Raw genomic sequence first — 20,098 nt, 5'->3', positions numbered from 1 at the left:
TACTAAGCGCTTGGGAAGTACAAGTTGGCAACATATAGAGACAGTCCCTACCCAACAGTGGGCTCACAGTCTAAAAGGGGGAGACGGAGAACAAAACCAAACATACTAACAAAATAAAATAAATAGGATAGATAAGTACAAGTAAAATAGAGTAATCATCATCATCATCAATCGTATTTATTGAGCGCTTACTATGTGCAGAGCACTGTACTAAGCGCTTGGGAAGTACAAATTGGCAACATATAGAGACAGTCCCTACCCAACAGTGGGCTCACAGTCTAAAAGGGGGAGACGGAGAACAAAACCAAACATACTAACAAAATAAAATAAATAGGATAGATATGTACAAGTAAAATAAATAGAGTAATGAATATGTACAAACATATATACAGGTTCCAGGCACTGTTCTAAGCGCTGGGATATATACAAGATAATAGGGTTGGATATAGTCACTTTCCCAACAGCTGGCATCTCCCCGGAGTATCCTGGACATAGGTGGGGTCATCATCATCATCATCAATCGTATTTATTGAGCGCTTACTATGTGCAGAGCACTGTACTAAGCGCTTGGGAAGTACAAATTGGCAACATATAGAGACAGTCCCTACCCAACAGTGGGCTCACAGTCTCCTTCGCTGGCCTAGGCCAACCCTTAGCTATGCAGGGATAAGTTTCGGCTGGGAGTCGGTCCGTAGCAAAGCAGCTTTCCAATCATTCTCATCCCCAAATACGGTCGATAAAACGACCCTGCGATGGCTTGGCTCAAACTCACCCTTCCTCCTAACAGGTCTGAACTACATCCAAATCATATTTATTACTCTGTTTATTTATTTATTTTACTTGTACATATCTATCCTATTTATTTTATTTTGTTAGTATGTTTGGTCTTGTTCTCTGTCTCCCCCTTTTAGACTGTGAGCCCACTGTTGGGTAGGGACTGTCTCTAGATGTTGCCAATTTGTACTTCCCAAGCGCTTAGTACAGTGCTCTGCACATAGTAAGCGCTCAATAAATATGATTGATGATGATTGATGATCCAAATCGCAATTTTCCAGGGTGTAAAAACATGAAACAATGGCTTCAATCTCCTCTTCTACTTTCTAACAAGTAGCTAACGGGATGGGTTGGCGTTTGCCCCTCCTCCTCTTCCCTTTCCCGCTCCCTCTCTGACAAGGTTGCCACAATAATAATAATTGTGGTATTTTTAAGCACTTACTATTTCCTAAGTGCTGCGGTAGATACAAGATAACCAGGTCCCACATGGGGCTCACAATCTAAGAAGGAAGGAGAACAAGTATTAAATCTCCATTTCTCAGATGCGGTAACTGAGGCACAGAGAATAATAATAATAATAATAATGATGATGGCATTTGTTAAGCGCTTACTATGTGCAAAGCACTGTTCTAAGCGCTGGGGGGGATACAAGGGGATCAGGTTGTCCCATGTGGGGCTCGCAGTTTTAATCCCCATTTTACAGATGAGGTAACTGAGGGTCAGAGAAGTTAAGCGACTCGCCCAAAGTCACACAGCTGACAATTGGATTTGAACCCATGACCTCTGACACCCAGGGCCATGCTCTCTCTACTAGGCCACGCTGCAGGAGGTGGCAGAAAGGCAGGCAGCAGGAGGACAACAAGGGACCTGAATGATAATCAAGAGTTGACTACAGTGGCTAGAAACTGAAATTCCTGTCTTGGGAAGTAAGGGTGAGGGTTACAAGAATACATTTTCCATTTCCCCTCTATGTATTTGATTTGAATGCCTGGTCTTCCCCTCTAGACTATAAGCTTCTTTCTTTTTTTTTTAATAAAATGGTATCTGTTAGCGCTTACTATGTGTCAAGCACTGGTCTAAGTGCTGGGGTAGACACAAGTTAATCAGGTTGGATACAGTCCCTGTCCCACGTGGGGCTCACGGCCTAAGTAGGAGGCACAACAGGTATTGGCATCCTCATTTTACAGTTGATGAAACTCAGCCCCAATCAATCAATCAATCATATTTATTGAGCGCTTACTGTGTGCAGAACGCTGTACTAAGCCCTTGGGAAGTACAAATTGGCAACATATAGAGACGGTCCCTACCCAACAGTGCTAGAAGGGGGAGACAGAGAACAAAACAAAACATATTAACAAAATAAAATAAATAGAATAGATATGTACAAGTAAAATAGAGTAATAAATACGTACAAACATATATACATATATACAGGTGCTGTGGGGAAGGGAGCTCACAGTCTAGAAGGGGGAGACAGAGAACAAAACCAAATATATTAACAAAATAAAATAAATAGAATAGATATGTACAAGTAAAATAGAGTAATAAATACGTACAAACATATATACATATATACAGGTGCTGTGGGGAAGGGAAGGAGGTAAGGCCGGGGGGGGGGTGGGTGGAGAGGGGGAGGAGGGGGAAGCCCCAGAGAAGATGACTTGCCCAAGGTCACACAACAGGCAAGTGGCAGAGTTAGGATTAGAACCCAGGACATCTGACTTCAGGCCCAGGCTTTTTCCAGTAGGCCAGCCGCTTCCTGACTCTGGGCAGGGAGCATATCTACCAACCCTTTTGTGTTGAACTCTCAAGAGTTTAGTACAGTGTGTTTAGCACACAGTAAGTGTACAATAAACACCAGCCTTGATAGAATCTAGCAGTTGGAGGTTTTGGGTTTGAAAGAGTCCCAATCAATCAATCAATCATATTTATTGAGCGCTTACTGTGTGCAGAGCACTGTACTAAGCACTTGGGAAGTACAAGTTGGCAACATATGGAGTTTAAGGGAGGAGGCAGCCAGGTCCTGCTAATAAATAGTTGTGTGGTCTAGTGGATAAAGCACGGGCCTTGGGAGTCAGAAGGACCTGAGTTCTAATCCCAGCTCCGCCACTTAATAATAATAATAATAATAATAATAATGATCATCATCATCATCAATCATCAATCATATTTATTGAGCGCTTACTATGTGCAGAGCACTGTACTAAGCGCTTGGGAAGTACAAATTGGCAACATATAGAGACAGTCCCTACCCAACAGTGGGAATGATGGCATTTAAGCGCTTACCATGTGCAAAGCACTGTCCTAAGCGCTGGGCACTGTTCTAAGCCCTTGTCTGCTGTTTGACCTTTGGGAAGTAGAGAAGCAGCGTGGCTTAGTGGGAAGAGCCCGGGCTTGGGAGTCAGAGGTCCTGGGTTCTAATTCCGGCTCTGCCATTTGTCAGCTGTGTGACTTTGGGCAGGTCACTTCACTTCTCTGGGCCTCAGTTCCCTCATCTGTAAAATGGGGATTAAGACTGTGAGCCCCACGTGGGACAACCTTATCACCTTGCACCCCCCCCGCAGTGCTTAGAACAGTGCTTGGCACACAGTGCTTAACAAATACCATCATTATTATTATTATTTAACTTCTCTGGGCCTCATCTCTAAAATGGGGATTAAGACTGTGAGTCCCTTGTAAGACAGGAACTGTGTCCAACCTTTTATCTCCCCCAGCACTTAGAACAGTGCCAGGAACATAGTAAGCGCTCAACAAATACGACAATAAATAAGTAAATGAATGAATAAATAAAGAAACCTCCGCTTAACCCCCAGAGGCGGCTTGCCTGGCTCCATCTTTTCCCCTGCAGGTTCTTGGTGGTTTTCCACAGAAGCCAAAGCTCTTATCTCAAAAGGGAATCAGATGTTTCCAGCTGGAGTGGGAAAAAGACTTCCAGGAATCCACCCAAGGCCCTGAATCAGAGGCTCCTAAAGGGGCCCAATCAATCAATCAATCAATCGTATTTATTGAGCGCTTACTGTGTGGTACTAAGAGCTTGGGAAGTCCAAGTTGGCAACATATAGAGACAGTCCCTACCCAACAGTGGGCTCACAGTCTAACAGTAGGGCCCAGCCCCCTTGCCCTACGAAGCCCTGTCAGAGAAAGGCTTTAAATTCAAGGGAAAATTAGGATTAGCGGCTGCAGTTTCTCAGCCCTGGCTCCCTCTCTCCGACATGACCCAGCACGTTCCCACGTTTATACAACTCCAATCGACCAGGAATAATTCACACACAGATGACGGGAAGTCGCAGAGTGAGATGGGTATTAACCTCGCAACTGCTCTCCCCCGAAAGACGGTCGGAGCCAGCTTATCGCTGCTTTCCCACTTCTCGCTCATTCATTCATTCAATCGGATTTATTGAGCGCTTACTGTGTGCAGAGCACTGTACTAAGCGCTTGGGAAGTGCAAGTCGGGAACATTTAGAGACGGTCCCTATCCAACAACGGGCTCACAGTCTAGAAGGGGGAGACAGACAAGACAAGACATGTGGGCGGGTGTCAAGTCATCAAAATACAAATAAAGACATGTGGCCAGGTGTCAAGTCATCAAAATAAATACTAATAAAGCTAGATGCACATCATGAACAAAATAAATAGAACAGTAAATATGTACAAGTAAAATAGAGTAATATGTACAAACATATATACATATATAATAATAATGATGATGATGGCATTTATTAAGCACTTACTATGTGCAAAGCACTGTTCTAAGCACTGGGGGGATACAAGGTGATCAGGTTGTTCCACGGGGGCTCACAGTCTTAATCCCCATTTTACAGATAAGGAAACTGAGGCCCAGAGAAGTGACTTGCCCAAAGTCACCCCCTCAAAGGAAGCTACCTCTTCCCAACCCCGCCAACCCCATCCGTCTCTAATCCTGCTCAGCAGACACAGATCACCTTGGCACCTGGAGTCCAAGAGAGGCTAGAGACTGCAAGCTCCTTTAGGGCAGGGAATCATGTCTCCCCACTCTGTTGTACTGTACTCTCTTGAGTGCTTAAGTACAGTGCTTTGTACACAGTCAGCGCTCCATAAAATCCATCGATTGACTACCCCTCTCAAGCTCCAGGAGATGAAGTTCAGACATCAAAGTCAATCAACATGGAGAAGCAGTGTTGCCTAGTGGATAGAGCACGGGCCTTGGGAGTCAGAAGGACTTGGGAGTCAGAAGGATCTGGGGTCTAGTTCCAGCTCTGCCGCTTGTCTGTTTTGAGACCTGAGGCAAGTCACCGAACTTCTCGTGCCTCAGTTCCTTCATCTGTAAAATGGGAATTAAGACTGTGACCCCCCCCAGGTGGGATATGAACTGTGTCCAACTGTATCCGTTCCATGGCTCAGTGGCAAGAGCCCGGGCTTTGGAGTCAGAGGTCATGGGTTCGAATCCCGGCTCCGCCCCCTGTCCGCTGGGTGACTTTGGGCAAGTCACTTCACTTCTCTGGGCCTCAGTTCCCTCAGCTGGAAAATGGGGATAAAGTCTGTGTAAGCCCCACGTGGGACAACTTGATTACTCTGTATCTACCCCAGCAGCGCTTAGAACAGTGCTTTGCACACAGTAAGCGCTTAATAAATGCCATCATTATTATTCCCCCTTTTAGACTGTGAGCCCACTGTTGGGTAGGGACTGTCTCTATATGTTGCCAATTTGTACTTCCCAAGCGCTTAGTACAGTGCTCTGTACATAGTAAGCGCTCAATAAATACGATTGATGATGATGATGATGATGACCTTGTACCTAGCCCAGTGCTTAGAACAGAGCCTGGCACATCTAAGTGCTTAACGAATACCATTAAAAGAAAAACAAACAAAATGCAAAAAGCCAAAGCAAGAGGCTAGTGGAGGGGCCCCCACTCCCTGTTGACGCTTAATAAATACTTGCTGATGCTGACAGTTTCCCTTCCTGTAACCAGGAGAAAGCCGATCATCTGAACCCTTAGTATCCTAGCTCTTTGGGTCGTTCTAGAAAAAGCTCGGAAAACGGCTCAAGCCCAAACTTTTAATTACCTAAATGATCATTCCCACTTAGTTTGGACGATCCACTGCCTCAGGAAGGGCGCAGTTCTACTCAGGGAACTTCCTTGTGAACCTGAGGGATAGAACTGACGTTTTAAGGGATGCTTTGTTTAGAACTTGAAGTGTTTAAAGTAGAGCCCGTTAAATGAAATTCCAGGCCCGGGTAATTGAGATCACTTCGATCACAACCAAGCGGCCCAAGAGTAATCTGTCATCACATCTGCCTTCATTTGCTTTGGATCCTCTTGGCTGAGAGTACTACTAAATTAGTTTCACTTCCTGGTTGTCTTGCCCTGCCACAGAGCCGTTTCTGCGGTTCCCTGTGAGGCAGGAGAAAGTTTTCCTTCTTCAGAATCAAAAGAGACAAAATACCACAGGCACAGACTTGGGGATGCACAGCATTTACATACATATCTTTATATTTTATAAATTATTTATTCATTCATATTAATATCTGTCTCCCCCTCTAGACTGTAAGCTCATTATGGGCAGGGAACGTGACTGCTAATTCCGTTGTATCCTCTCAAGCGCTTAGTAATAATAATAATGATGGCATTTATTAAGCGCTTACTATGTGCAAAGCACTGTTCTAAGTGGGAGCTCCGTGCATTGTAAGCGCTCAATAAATCACCACTGATTGACACCCTCCCCAGCTTTCCTAGACCTTCAACAAATTTGCGGCCTCCGACCTTGAGTTTCTCCCCTGAGCCCCCTACTCTGGAAAAACCTGCCTGAAAGGTGGGCAGAGTCGACAGGAGGGTGGAGGAGCAAACGAAGAGCATGAATAGCAGAAGAGGAGATGCTTCTGAACTGCTTCAGGGGATAACCACGAGGCAGTGATGAAAAACCCAGATATGGGACTCTAAATATCTTCACACAGTCACTTAAAATTGCCTCTGGACCTGAAATTACTCTTCCCCCATTCCAAGCCCTGTTGAAGGCACATCTCCTCCAAGAGGTCTTCCCTAAGCCCCTCTTTCCTCTTCTCCCAATCCCTTCTGTGTCACCCTGACCTGCTCCCATTATTCATCCCCCCTCCCAGCCCCATAGCACTTATGGATATATCTATTATTTATTTATATTAATGTCTGTCTCCCCCCCGAGACTTTAAGTTGGTTGTGGGCAGGGAATGTGTCTGTTTATTGTTGCACTGTACTCTCCCAAGCACTTAGTAGAGTGCTCTGAACATAGTAATTGCTTGATAAGTATGACTGAATGAAAGAAATTAGAGTATAATTAAAAGATCCGGGGGTTGAATGGAGATGCACCTCTAGAAGGAAGGTTGGAAAACTCTCTCTCCCACAGCCCCAAAGGTGAACGGGGGAGAAAAATGAGAAGGAAAAGAGCCTCAAGGGACCAACAGGAGCCACTGGAGGGATGTAATGGCTGGCTGAAATTCTGGGGCTTTCTGACCCAGCCCAAGGAGCGCTCGGTCTCCCCGAAAAAACAGCAAAACTTAAGTGGAAAGAGCTCGGGCCTGGGAATCAGAGGACCTGGGTTCAAATCCCGGCTCCACTTCTTGCCCGCTGTGTGACCGAGGGTAAATCACTTCACTTCTCTGGGCCTTAGTCTCCTCAGCTGAAAGATTCAGATTTATTAGATATTTACTGGGCATTTACTATGTGCAGAACACTGTTCTAAGCACTTGGGATGGCACAATACAATACCATAATTATTATTATTACAATACAAGAGAACTAGCAAATACATTTCCTGCCCATAATGAGTTTACAGTCTAGAGGGGGGGACAGAGATGAATATGAATAAATAATTTAAAGCTATATACATAAGTGCTGTGGGATTAGGGTCATTATCAGATGATCCCTCTTAAGGCTGTGAGGCGCCTGTGGGATGGGGAATGATTATCTTGTATTTATCCCAACACTTAGTACAGTGCTTGGCACAGAGTAAGTACTTAACAAATACCACCATTATTATGAATCAGCCCCAGCCCCGGCCAAGCTTGACAACTTCCAGGGGGAGTCTGAGGTTACGTGGTGACTGAAGGGAAACCCGAAAGGCCAACGGCTAACTGTAGGGGAGACCCCAGTGGACTATACAGTTAGAAAATTGCTTCCAAAAAACTCCCTCAGAGTCCAGTAAGAGTTTTACAGTGAACCGCCCTTTTCACGGACTTTACAATTACTTGAATTAGCTTAGTGACTAGAGATCCCAGAGGCTGATTCTTCATAGCGCTTTCTCTCCACAGAGCTTCTTGATTCTCTGACAGAATTACATTGTCCTAATTTGAAAAATAACACAGCAGTACAGCTTCCCCTGACCTTTGTCACTGCTTTGGTGGAAAAATGTATGCTCACCTCCTCCCAGGTCAAACACAGGCCCAAGTTCCCAGGCCTGGGCCAAAGAGAAAGGAGAACGCTTATGAGAGAGAGAGAGAGAGAGGCCCTAAGCAGCCTGGAAGATTTATGTTCCTGCTGAACTCTTTGGAGTTTTGTGCATTTGCTCTCTGGAGGGGATTACAATGGCCAAAAAGGAGTTGGGCCAATCCTTGCAATCAGTCTAAGCAACAGACCTCTCTCTGAGTCACCCTCTAATATCTAGGCTTGGGGAAAGGAGGCTAGAAGAGGCAGGGACGACTTTTTAATTCTTCTTCTGCTGCTTTTTCCAGCAAACAGGCGAGGCTCAGCCCAACAGGAGTCCATACTGAGCATCTAGGGTGGACAGAGCACTGTACTAAGTGATTGGGAGAGTTGAATGGATGGAGAAGTGGAAAGGCTGTCCAAGGTGAGAAACAGGGAAATCATATATGGGAGGGGGAGAGGGGTGCAACTACAAAATCTCATGCCCTTCGTTCTCCCCCTCAGTCCCTCCTGGCATGTCCCCATTTCCCACTATATTCAATTTTACTAAAATACACTAAAAAAAAAAGTTTTAGGGAATTAAGGGAATGTTCTTCCAACAACGCGCATCTATCTGGATAGAACAAGATGCGATGTCGGAAAAAATGGCTGGGGAAAAGTACGTAGCTTCGAACAGGGTACAGGTACGAATACAGATTCTCTTTGATGTGGGGCTTCATCATGAACACAATGCCACTCTATAGGAGAACTGACTGTTTTACATCTCAGCCTGCAGTTACCCAAGTGTCACTCCCCATAATTCCAACCTAGAAGCCTTCTCTTCTCCCCCCGTCCCATCATGCCAGTTCCCCTCTCCCCATCCCAGCCTGACAGCTCCCCTCTCTCTCATCAATCAATCCATCAATTATATTTACTGAGCACTTATTGAGCGCAGAGCACTGTACTAAGTATTAGGGAGAGTAAAATATAACATATTCAGTCGACAGGTTCCCTGCCGGCAACATCCTCCCCTTCCCATCCTGGCAGCTCCCCACTTCCCATCCCCACTCTAGTCCATACTCCATTCTGCTTCATGAATCATATTTTATTATTAATAATAATAATAATAATAATGATATTTGTTAAGGGCTTATTATGTGCCAAGCACTGGGGTGGATACAAGCAGATCGGGTTGGACACAGTCCCTGTCCCACATAGGGCTCACAATCCCAATCCCCATTTTACAGATGAGGCAATTGGGGCCCTGAGAAGTGCAGTGACTTGCCCAAGGTCACACAGCAGACAAGTGGCAGAGCCGGGGTTAGAACCCTTGACCTTCTGACTCTCAGGCCTGTGCTCTATCGATTACACCATGCTGCTGTCCTTCAAAAACATTCGGACCACATTTCCCCACTCTAGAAACTCCAGTGGTGGCCCATCCACCTCCACATCAAACAAAAATTCCTCATTATTGGCTTTAGAGCATTTAATCACTTTGCTCTTTCCTACCTCACCTCGCTACTCTCCTAATAACAAGCCAGCCCACACACTTCATTCCTCTAATGCTATCTCACTGTACCTCACTGCATCTCCACCTCGTCTGTCTCACCACTGACCTCTCGCCCACATCCTACCTCTGGCCTGGAACGCCCTCCCTCCTCACATCACACAGATGATTGCTCCCCCCAACTTTAAAATCTTATTGAAGGCCCATCCCCTCCAAGAAGCCTTCCCTGACTAAGCCCTCCTCCCCTCTTCTCCCACTCCCTTCTGTACCGCTCTGACTTGCTCCTTCATTCATCCTCCCTCCCATCCCCACAGCACATGTTTATATCTGGATACAGCTGTAATTTACTTATTTATCTATGTATTTATATTAATGTCTGTCTCCCCCTCTAGACTGTGAGTTTGTTGTGAGCAGGAGTGTGTCAGTTGTTATACTGTATTCTCCCAAGCGCTTAGTACAGTGCTTTGCTCACAGTAAAAGCTCAATATAAATATGAATGAATGAATGAATCCCCCCATCCCAGCCTGGCAGTTCCCCTCTCCCCATTGCTCCCATCCCAACCTGGCTGTTCCCCTCTCCTCGGCCTTCCCATCTCAGCCTGGCAGCTCTTCTCTGCCAACACCCCCATCTCAACCTGGCAGTTCCCCTCTCCCCATCCCAGCCTGGCAGCTTCCCTGTCCCCATTCCCCACATCCCAACTTGGCAATTCCCCTCTCCCCATCCCCTCCATCCCATCCTGGCAGTTCCCTTCTCCCCATCCCCCACATCCCAACTTGGCAATTCCTCTCTCCCCAACCCCCCATCCCGGCCTGGCAGCTCTTCCCTCCCAATTCCAAGCCTGGCAGTTCCTTTCTCCCCATCCCCCCTACCTCAGCCTGGCAGCTCCCCTCACCCCAACCCCCATTCATTCATTCAATCGTATTTATTGAGCACTTACTGTGTGCAGAGCACTGTACTAAGCGCTTGGGAAGTACAAGTTGGCAACATATAGAGACGGTCCCTACCCAACAACGGGCTCACAGTCTAGAAGGGGGATCCCAGCCTGGCACTCATTCATTCATTCAATCGTATTTATTGAGCGCCTTCTGTGTCACAGCACTATACTAAGCGCTGGGAAAGTACAATTCAGCAATAGAGACAATCCCTGCCCAAACTGGGCTTACAGTCTAGAAGGGGGAGGCAGACATCAAAACAAGTAAACAGGCCTCAACATAAGTAAATAGAATTATAGAAATATACATATATACTTAAGGGCCATGGGGCGGTGGGCCGGGGGTGGGGGTGGGGGGGAGTGAGTCGAAGTGACGCAGAAGGGAGGGGGAGCTGAGGAAAAGGGGGCATCTCCTGGCATCTCCCCTCTCCTTACTGCCGCCCATCCCGACCTGGCAGCTCCCTTCTGCCCAGCCCAGCCTGGCAGGTCCCCTCTCCCTTCCAGGCAGCTCCTCTCTCTCCATCCCAGATTGGCAGGTTCCTCTCTCCCTACTGATCACCATCCCAGCCTGGCAGCCCCCCTCCCCTCTATCATCTCCCTCATCCCAGCCTGGCAGCCCCCCTCCCCTCTATCATCTCCCCCATCCCAGCCTGGCAGTCCCCCTCCCCTCTATCATCTCCCCCATCCCAGCCTGGCAGCCCCCCTCCCCTCTATCATCTCCCCCATCCCAGCCTGGCAGCCCCCCTCCCCTCTATCATCTCCCTCATCCCAGCCTGGCAGCCCCCCTCCCCTCTATCATCTCCCTCATCCCAGCCTGGCAGGCTTCCCCCCCTCTATCTCCCCCATCCCAGCTTGGCAGCCCCCCTCCCCTCTATCTCCCTCATCCCAGCCTGACAGCTTCCCTTCCCTCTATCATCTCCCCCATTCCAGTCTGGCAGCTCCCCTCTCCCTCTATCCGGGAATCCCATCCCAGCCTGGCAGCCCCCCACCCCCAGCCTCACAACTCCCCTCTCCCCATCCCAGCCTCACCCCGTCCCCATTCCCCCAACCCAGCCTGGCTACTCATCATCATCATCATCAATCGTATTTATTGAGCGCTTACTGTGTGCAGAGCACTGTACTAAGCGCTTGGGAAGTACAAATTGGCAACATATAGAGACAGTCCCTACCCAACAGTGGGCTCACAGTCTAAAAGAATAATACTAATAAGTCTAAAATAATACTAATAATAAGTCTAAAAGTACTCCTGCCCCCACACCCCAATTCCCCGGCCTGCCTGCTTCTCCTTCCCACCCAGTCCCAGCCTGGCTACCTCTTCCTCCTCCAAACCCCCTCCTCGTTGCCCTCACGCACCAAATCCGGCCTAGAAGGGGGAAGCAGCGTGGCTTAGTGGCAAAAACCCGGGCTTGGGAGTCAGAGGACGTGGGTTCTAATCCCAGCTCCGCCACTTGTCTGCTGTGTGACCCTGGGCAAGCCACTTTGCTACTCTGGGCCTCAGTTCCCTCATCTGTAATATGGGGATTAGGACTGTGAGCCCCATGCTGGACAACCTGATTACCCTGTATGTACCCCAGCACTTAGAACAGTGCTTGGCAAATAGTAAGCGCTTAAATACAATTATTATTATTCTCTAGGCCTCAGTTCCCTCATCTGTAAAATGGGGATGAAGACTGTGAGCCCCCTGTGGGACAACCTGATCACCTTGTAACCTCCCCAGTAGTTAGAACAGTGCTTTGCACATAGTAAGTGCTTAACAAATACAATTATTATTATTCTCTGGGCCTCAGTTCTCTCATCTGTAAAATGGGGATGAAGACTGTGAGCCCCCTGTGGAACAACCTGATCACCTTGTAACCTCCCCAGCACTTAGAACAGTGCTTTGCACATAGTAAGCGCTTAACAAATACAATTATTATTATTCTCTGGGCCTCAGTTCTCTCATCTGTAAAATGGGGATGAAGACTGTGAGCCCCAGGTGGGACAACCTGATCACGCTGTATGTACCCCAGTGCTTGGCACATAGTAAGCCCTTAACAAATACAATTATTCGCTGGGCCTCAGTTCCCTCATCTGTAAAATGGGGATGAAGACTGTGAGCCCCAGGTGGGACAACCTGATCACGTTCTATGTACCCCAGTGCTCGGCACATAGTAAGCCCTTAACAAATACAATTATTTGCTGGACCTCAGTTCCCTCATCTGTAAAATGGGGATGAAGACTGTGAGCCCCAGGTGGGACAACCTGATCACGCTGTATGTACCCCAGTGCTTGGCACATAGTAAGCCCTTAACAAATACAATTATTCGCTGGGCCTCAGTTCCCTCATCTGTAAAACGGGGATGAAGACTGTGAGCCCCAGGTGGGACAACCTGATCACGCTGAATGTATCCCAGGGCTTTTCGCTGGGCCTCAGTTCCCTCATCTGTAAAATGGGGGTGAAGACTGTGAGAGCCAGGTGGGACAACCTGATCACGCTGAATGCACCCCAGTGCTTGGCACATAGGAAGCACTTAAATACAATTATTCGCTGGGCCTCAGTTCCCTCATCTGTAAAACGGGGGTGAAGACTGTGAGCCCCAGGTGGGACAACCTGATCAGGCTGAATGTATCCCAGGGCTTTTCGCTGGGCCTCAGTTCCCTCATCTGTAAAACGGGGGTGAAGACTGTGAGCCCCAGGTGGGCCAACCTGATCAAGCTGAATGCACCCCAGTGCTTGGCACATAGTAAGCACTTAAATACAATTATCCGCTGGGCCTCAGTTCCCTCATCTGTAAAATGGGGATGAAGACTGTGAGCCCCAGGTGGGACAACCTGATCAGGCTGAATGTATCCCAGGGCTTTTCACTGGGCCTCAGTTCCCTCATCTGTAAAACGGGGATGAAGACTGTGAGCCCCAGGTGGGACAACCTGATCACGCTGAATGCACCCCAGTGCTTGGCACATAGTAAGCACTTAAATACAATTATCCTCTGGGCCTCAGTTCCCTCATCTGTAAAACGGGGATGAAGACTGTGAGCCCCAGGTGGGACAACCTGATCACGCTGAATGTACCCCAGTGCTTGGCACATAGTAAGCACTTAAATACAATTATTTGCTGGGCCTCAGTTCCCTCATCTGTAACATGGGGGTGAAGACTGTGAGCCCCAGGTGGGACAACCTGATCACGCTGAATGCACCCCAGTGCTTGGCACATAGTAAGCACTTAAATACAATTATCCTCTGGGCCTCAGTTCCCTCATCTGTAAAACGGGGATGAAGACTGTAAGCCCCAGTTGGGACAACCTGATCACGCTGAATGCACCCCAGTGCTTGGCACATAGTAAGCACTTAAATACAATTATCCTCTGGGCCTCAGTTCCCTCATCTGTAAAACGGGGATGAAGACTGTGAGCCCCAGGTGGGACAACCTGATCATGCTGAATGTACCCCAGTGCTTGGCACATAGTAAGCACTTAAATACAATTATTCGCTGGGCCTCAGTTCCCTCATCTGTAACATGGGGGTGAAGACTGTGAGCCCCAGGTGGGACAACCTGATCACGCTGAATGCACCCCAGTGCTTGGCACATAGTAAGCACTTAAATACAATTATCCTCTGGGCCTCAGTTCCCTCATCTGTAAAACGGGGATGAAGACTGTAAGCCCCAGTTGGGACAACCTGATCACGCTGAATGCACCCCAGTGCTTGGCACATAGTAAGCACTTAAATACAATTATCCTCTGGGCCTCAGTTCCCTCATCTGTAAAACGGGGATGAAGACTGTGAGCCCCAGGTGGGACAACCTGATCATGCTGAATGTACCCCAGTGCTTGGCACATAGTAAGCACTTAAATACAATTATTCGCTGGGCCTCAGTTCCCTCATCTGTAACATGGGGGTGAAGACTGTGAGCCCCAGGTGGGACAACCTGATCACGCTGAATGTACCCCAGTGCTTGGCACATAATAAGCACTTAACAAATACAATTATCCTCTGGGCCTCAGTTTCCTCATCTGTAAAATGGGGGTGAAGACTGTGAGCCCCAGGTGGGACAACCTGATCACGCTGTATGTACCCCAGTGCTTGGCACATAATAAGCACTTAACAAATACAATTATCCTCTGGGCCTCAGTTCCCTCATCTGTAAAACGGGGATGAAGACTGTGAGCCCCAGGTGGGACAACCTGATCACGCTGAATGTATCCCAGTGCTTGGCACATAGTAAGCACTTAAATACAATTATCCTCTGGGCCTCACTTCCAGCATTTGTAACATGGGGATGAAGACTGTGAGCCCCAGGTGGGACAACCTGATCACGCTGAATGTACCCCAGTGCTTGGCACATAATAAGCACTTAACAAATACAATTATCCTCTGGGCCTCAGTTTCCTCATCTGTAAAATGGGGGTGAAGACTGTGAGCCCCAGGTGGGACAACCTGATCAAGCTGAATGCACCCCAGTGCTTGGCACATAGTAAGCACTTAAATACAATTATCCTCTGGGCCTCAGTTCCCTCATCTGTAAAACGGGGATGAAGACTGTAAGCCCCAGTTGGGACAACCTGATCACGCTGAATGCACCCCAGTGCTTGGCACATAGTAAGCACTTAAATACAATTATCCTCTGGGCCTCAGTTCCCTCATCTGTAAAACGGGGATGAAGACTGTGAGCCCCAGGTGGGACAACCTGATCATGCTGAATGTACCCCAGTGCTTGGCACATAGTAAGCACTTAAATACAATTATTCGCTGGGCCTCAGTTCCCTCATCTGTAACATGGGGGTGAAGACTGTGAGCCCCAGGTGGGACAACCTGATCACGCTGAATGTACCCCAGTGCTTGGCACATAATAAGCACTTAACAAATACAATTATCCTCTGGGCCTCAGTTTCCTCATCTGTAAAATGGGGGTGAGGACTGTGAGCCCCAGGTGGGACAACCTGATCACGCTGTATGTACCCCAGTGCTTGGCACATAATAAGCACTTAACAAATACAATTATCCTCTGGGCCTCAGTTCCCTCATCTGTAAAACGGGGATGAAGACTGTGAGCCCCAGGTGGGACAACCTGATCACGCTGAATGCACCCCAGTGCTTGGCACATAGTAAGCACTTAAATACAATTATCCTCTGGGCCTCAGTTCCCTCATCTGTAAAACGGGGATGAAGACTGTGAGCCCCAGTTGGGACAACCTGATCACGCTGAATGTACCCCAGTGCTTAGCACATAGTAAGCGCTTAACAAATACCATTATTAGTGGTAGTAGTGGTTCGTTAACAAATACAATTATTATTATTATTAGTAGTAGTAGTAGTGGTTCGCGGCCCCCTCCCCTCATGTCAAGCTACCCTTCCCGTCGTGCCCTGCCGGCCGGCCGTCTGCCGGTCCTGCCGGATTTCCTGAGGGGGCCCGCCATGGCTCACCTCCCGGGCAGTTTGGCGCTCCTCTTCCAGAACTGCTTGTGGTTGTCGGAGGCCATGGCTCGGGCCCCGACGAGCCGCCCCGCCGGGACCCTGCAGCCTGAGGGGCCAAGGCCGCGTCCCTCCGGTCACCCGCCTGCGGCCGCCGGCGGCGCCATCTTGGCTGTGGGCAGCCCGCCGGCCTGCCATTGGTCGGCGGCGCGGGCGGCGGGGGCGGGGACCAATCAGAGGCCGGCGTCCCTCAGGCCGCTGAAGCCGCCCAGGGCGTCAGGAACCGGGCAGGCAGGTGGGCAGGGGAGGGGCCGCCCGGCGGGACAGGTGACCACCGCAGGGGCGGAGCCCCAATCAATCAATCAATCAATCAATCAATCAATCAATCATCAATCAATCCATCGTATTCATCGAGCGCTTACTGTGTGCAGTATTTATTCTATTTATTTATTCTATTCTAATTATTTTATTTTATTTTATTTTGTTAGTATGTTTGGTTTTGTTCTCTGTCTCCCGCTTTTAGACCGTGAGCCCACTGTTGGGTAGGGACCGTCTCTTGAACTTCCCAAACGCTTAGTACAGTGCTCGGCACACAGTAAGCGCTCAATAAATACGATTGATTGATTGATTGATTACTTGCCCAGCACTGTACTAAGTGCTGGGATAGATAAGCAGATCCCACAAGGGGCTTACAGTCCAAGTATAAGGGAGACAGGTGTTGAATCCCCATTTTACAGACGAGAGAACAGAGGCACAGAGAAGTTAGGTGACTTGTCCAAGGTCACATAGCAGATAAATGGCAGAGCCAGTATAAAAGGCTAGATACAGGCCATCCTTTAGTTACCAATGGCCTGCAAGCAATTTGTTTTTTGCTTATTTTAACCAATAAGAACCACTTCCCCATTTATGAAACCAATTTTCACTCTAATGAAATGTCATTCAAATAGGAGACAAACAAAATTGAATTTTAGGCCCCGAGGAGAGGCTGTGTGGTGATGTTTCCAGCTGTTAATGTAGAAAGATCTTCTGAAGCGAGCTACTTCTCACCTTCTCAGCACACAGAGCCACTCTTGGTGCGGGGGTGGTGGTGTCTCGAGTGAGCACTGAAACCACACTCTTGTCACCCCCTTCCCCGTGAAACCTAATCGTCTCTGACTTTTCTGCTGCTTTCAACTGATTGCCCACTATCTCCTCCTGGAAACTCTGTAAGACTTTGGCTTTACTGATCCAGTGATCTGGTTTTCATCTTACCTCCCAGACTGCTCCCTTCTCAGTTTCCACTGTTGGCTCCTCTTCCTCCCGTCACCCTTTACGAGGGGGTGTTCTCTTGGGGCCCAGTTCTGGGATCTCTGCACTTCTCACTTTACACCCGCTGTCCAGGGAGTTCAACCACCTTCGTGGTTTCAGTTCCCACTTCGGTGCACATGACTCCCAAATCTACATCTACAGCTCTGACCTCTCCCTGGCTCTTCATTCATTCATTCAATCGTATTTATTGAGCGCTTACTGTGTGCAGAGCACTGTACTAAGCGCTTGGGAAGTACAATTTGGCAACATATAGAGACGGTCCCTATATTATTATTATACTTCCTCCTGCCTTTGAGAGTCTCCATCTGGACTACCCACGAGCTCCTTAAACCTACTAGAACCTAAACGGAATTCCTTATATTCCCTCCTGAACCTGCTCTTGTTCCTAACTTTCCCTATCTTCCCTAATAATAAATAATAATAATAATGGCATTTATTAAGCACTTACTATGTGCAAAGCACTGTTCTAAGCGCTGGGGACGTTACAAGGTGATCAGGTTGTCCCACGGGGGGCTCACAGTCTTTATCCCATTTTACAGATGAAGTAACTGAGGCACAGAGAAGTGAAGTGACTTGCCCAAAGTCACACAGCTGACAAGTGGCGGAGCAGGATTTGAACCCATGACCTCTGACTCCAAAGCCCGTGCTCTTTCCACTGAGCCATGCTGCTTCCCTATCCCATAAACTCACGTCGCCCTCCGAGCCTTCTTTGACTCCCCTCTGAGAAGCAGCGTGGCCCAGAGGATCTGGGTTCTAATCCCGGCTCTGTCACTTGTCTGCTGCGTGACCTTGGACAGGCCACTTACCTTCTCGGTGCCTCAGTTCCTGCATCTATAAAATGGAGATTAAGACTGTGAGCCCACTGTTGGGTAGAGACTGTCTCTATATATTTCCAACTTGTACTTCCCAAGCACTTAGTACAGTGCTCTGCACACAGTAAGCGCTCAATAAATACAATTGATTGATTGATTATACTTCCCAAGCGCTTAGTACAGTGCTCTGCACACAGTAAGCGCTCAATAAATACGACTGAATGAGTCCCATATGGGACATGGACTGTGTCCAGCCTGATTAACTTGTATCTACCCAAGCGCTTAGTACAGTCTCTGGCACATAGTAAGCACTTAACAAATAGTAGACTGTGAGCCCACTGTTGGGTAGGGACCGTCTCTATGTGTTGCTAACTTGTACCTCCCAAGCGCTTAGTCCAGTGCTCTGCACACAGTAAGCACTCAATAAATACGATTGAATGAATGAACTATTAAAAAAAATTAGCTCACACGTTCAATCTAATTGTTCCCTTATAGTATTTCATTAATCCTCCCTTTCCTCTCCACCTGTACTCTCCTCGCCCTGGTACAAATCCTCAAGTCCCAACTAGGTTACCATAACATCACCCTTACTGTTCTCCCTGCTTCTGCCCTTTCAGTCAACTCTCCATACCAGCAGCGTGTATCATCTTTCAAAAATGTTCATCAGAACTTACAACTCCCCTCCTCAAAAATCCCCATTGTTCCCCCCTTGCTACTAATACAAAATAAAGGCTTCTGACCATCAGCGTCAAGGCTCTCTACCAGCTAATTCATCACCAGTAATATTTATTGAGTCCTTAAGCTGGGCAGAGCATTGTAATGAGTGTTTGGGAGGGTCCAGTAGAGTTAATAGATGGGATCCCTGCCCTCAAGGAGCATTGTATATATGTATATATGTTTGTACATATTTATTACTCTATTTATTTATTTATCTATTTTACTTGTACATATCTATTCTATTTATTTTATTTTGTTAGTATGTTTGGTTTTGTTCTCTGTCTCCCCCTTTTAGACTGTGAGCCCACTGTTGGGTAGGGACTGTCTCTATATGTTGCCAATTTGTACTTCCCAAGCGCTTAGTACAGTGCTCTGCACACAGTAAGCGCTCAATAAATATGACTGATGATGATGATGATGATTGTACTTTCTTCTCAGGCCACATACCCACCTGTGCTCTTTGCCCTTATGAGCAGGCCAAACCGCACTTGCTCTCTAGCCTTCCTCCTTTATTTATTTATTTATTTATTGATTGATTGATTGATTGATTGATTTCTTTTTTAATGACATTTGTTAAGCACTTACAATGTGCCAGACACTGTATTAAAAGCTGGGGTGGATCAGTTCGATCATATTTACCGAGTGCTTATTGGGTGCAGAGCCCTCTACTAATCGCTTGGGAGAGTACTACTACTACTACTACTACTAATAATAATGGCTTTTGTTAAGTACTTACTATGTGCAAAGCACTGTTCTAAGTGCTGGGGAGGATACAAGGTGATCAGGTTGTCCCACATGGGGCTCACAGTCTTAATCCCCATTTTACAGATGAGGTAACTGCGGCACAGAGAAGTTAAGTGACCTGCCCAAAGTCACACAGCTGACAAGTAAGCAGTGCCGGGATTTGAACTCATGACCTCTGACTCCCAAGCCCGTGCTCTTTCCACTGAGCCACGCTGCTTCTCTACAATATACAATGCAATATAATACAATGCAATATAATACAATGCAATATACCTTGTTTGGAGACTTTCTCCAAACAATGAAATTCTCCAATGCCCTGCTACGGGACAAGGAAGATTCAGATGCTGGTGGTATCAAGTATTTCTTTCTGCATCAGATATTTAAGAGATATCAATCTATAAGACTGTGTTGAAAATACAACTGAGACTTTTTCCTCTTGGCTGGGTCATCACAACACTATGTTAGGAAATATTTGGACAGTGTTAACAGCCACTGGAAACCGTTTAGTACATATTTACTATTCTTTTTATTTTGTTAATGATGTGCGTATAGCTTTAATTCT

General features: G+C 47.3%; 1 protein-coding gene across 1 annotated transcript in view; it reads right to left on the bottom strand.

Moving 5' to 3' along the window:
• Positions 1 to 16,096, bottom strand: part of TBC1D22B (TBC1 domain family member 22B) — a 52,900-nt gene extending 36,804 nt beyond the window's left edge. Inside the window, exon 1 of the mRNA XM_038748990.1 lies at positions 15,968 to 16,096. Coding sequence (XP_038604918.1) covers positions 15,968 to 16,023 — 56 coding nt within the window. The 5' untranslated portion in view covers positions 16,024 to 16,096. The remainder of the gene's footprint in view (positions 1 to 15,967) is intronic.
• Positions 16,097 to 20,098: the final 4,002 nt, after the last annotated feature.

This window comes from Tachyglossus aculeatus, chromosome 7 (assembly GCF_015852505.1).
Source record: "Tachyglossus aculeatus isolate mTacAcu1 chromosome 7, mTacAcu1.pri, whole genome shotgun sequence".
Taxonomy (NCBI): Eukaryota; Metazoa; Chordata; class Mammalia; order Monotremata; family Tachyglossidae; genus Tachyglossus; species Tachyglossus aculeatus.
Note: the sequence above shows the minus strand (reverse complement) of the source record. Positions and strands in the feature narration are given on the sequence as shown.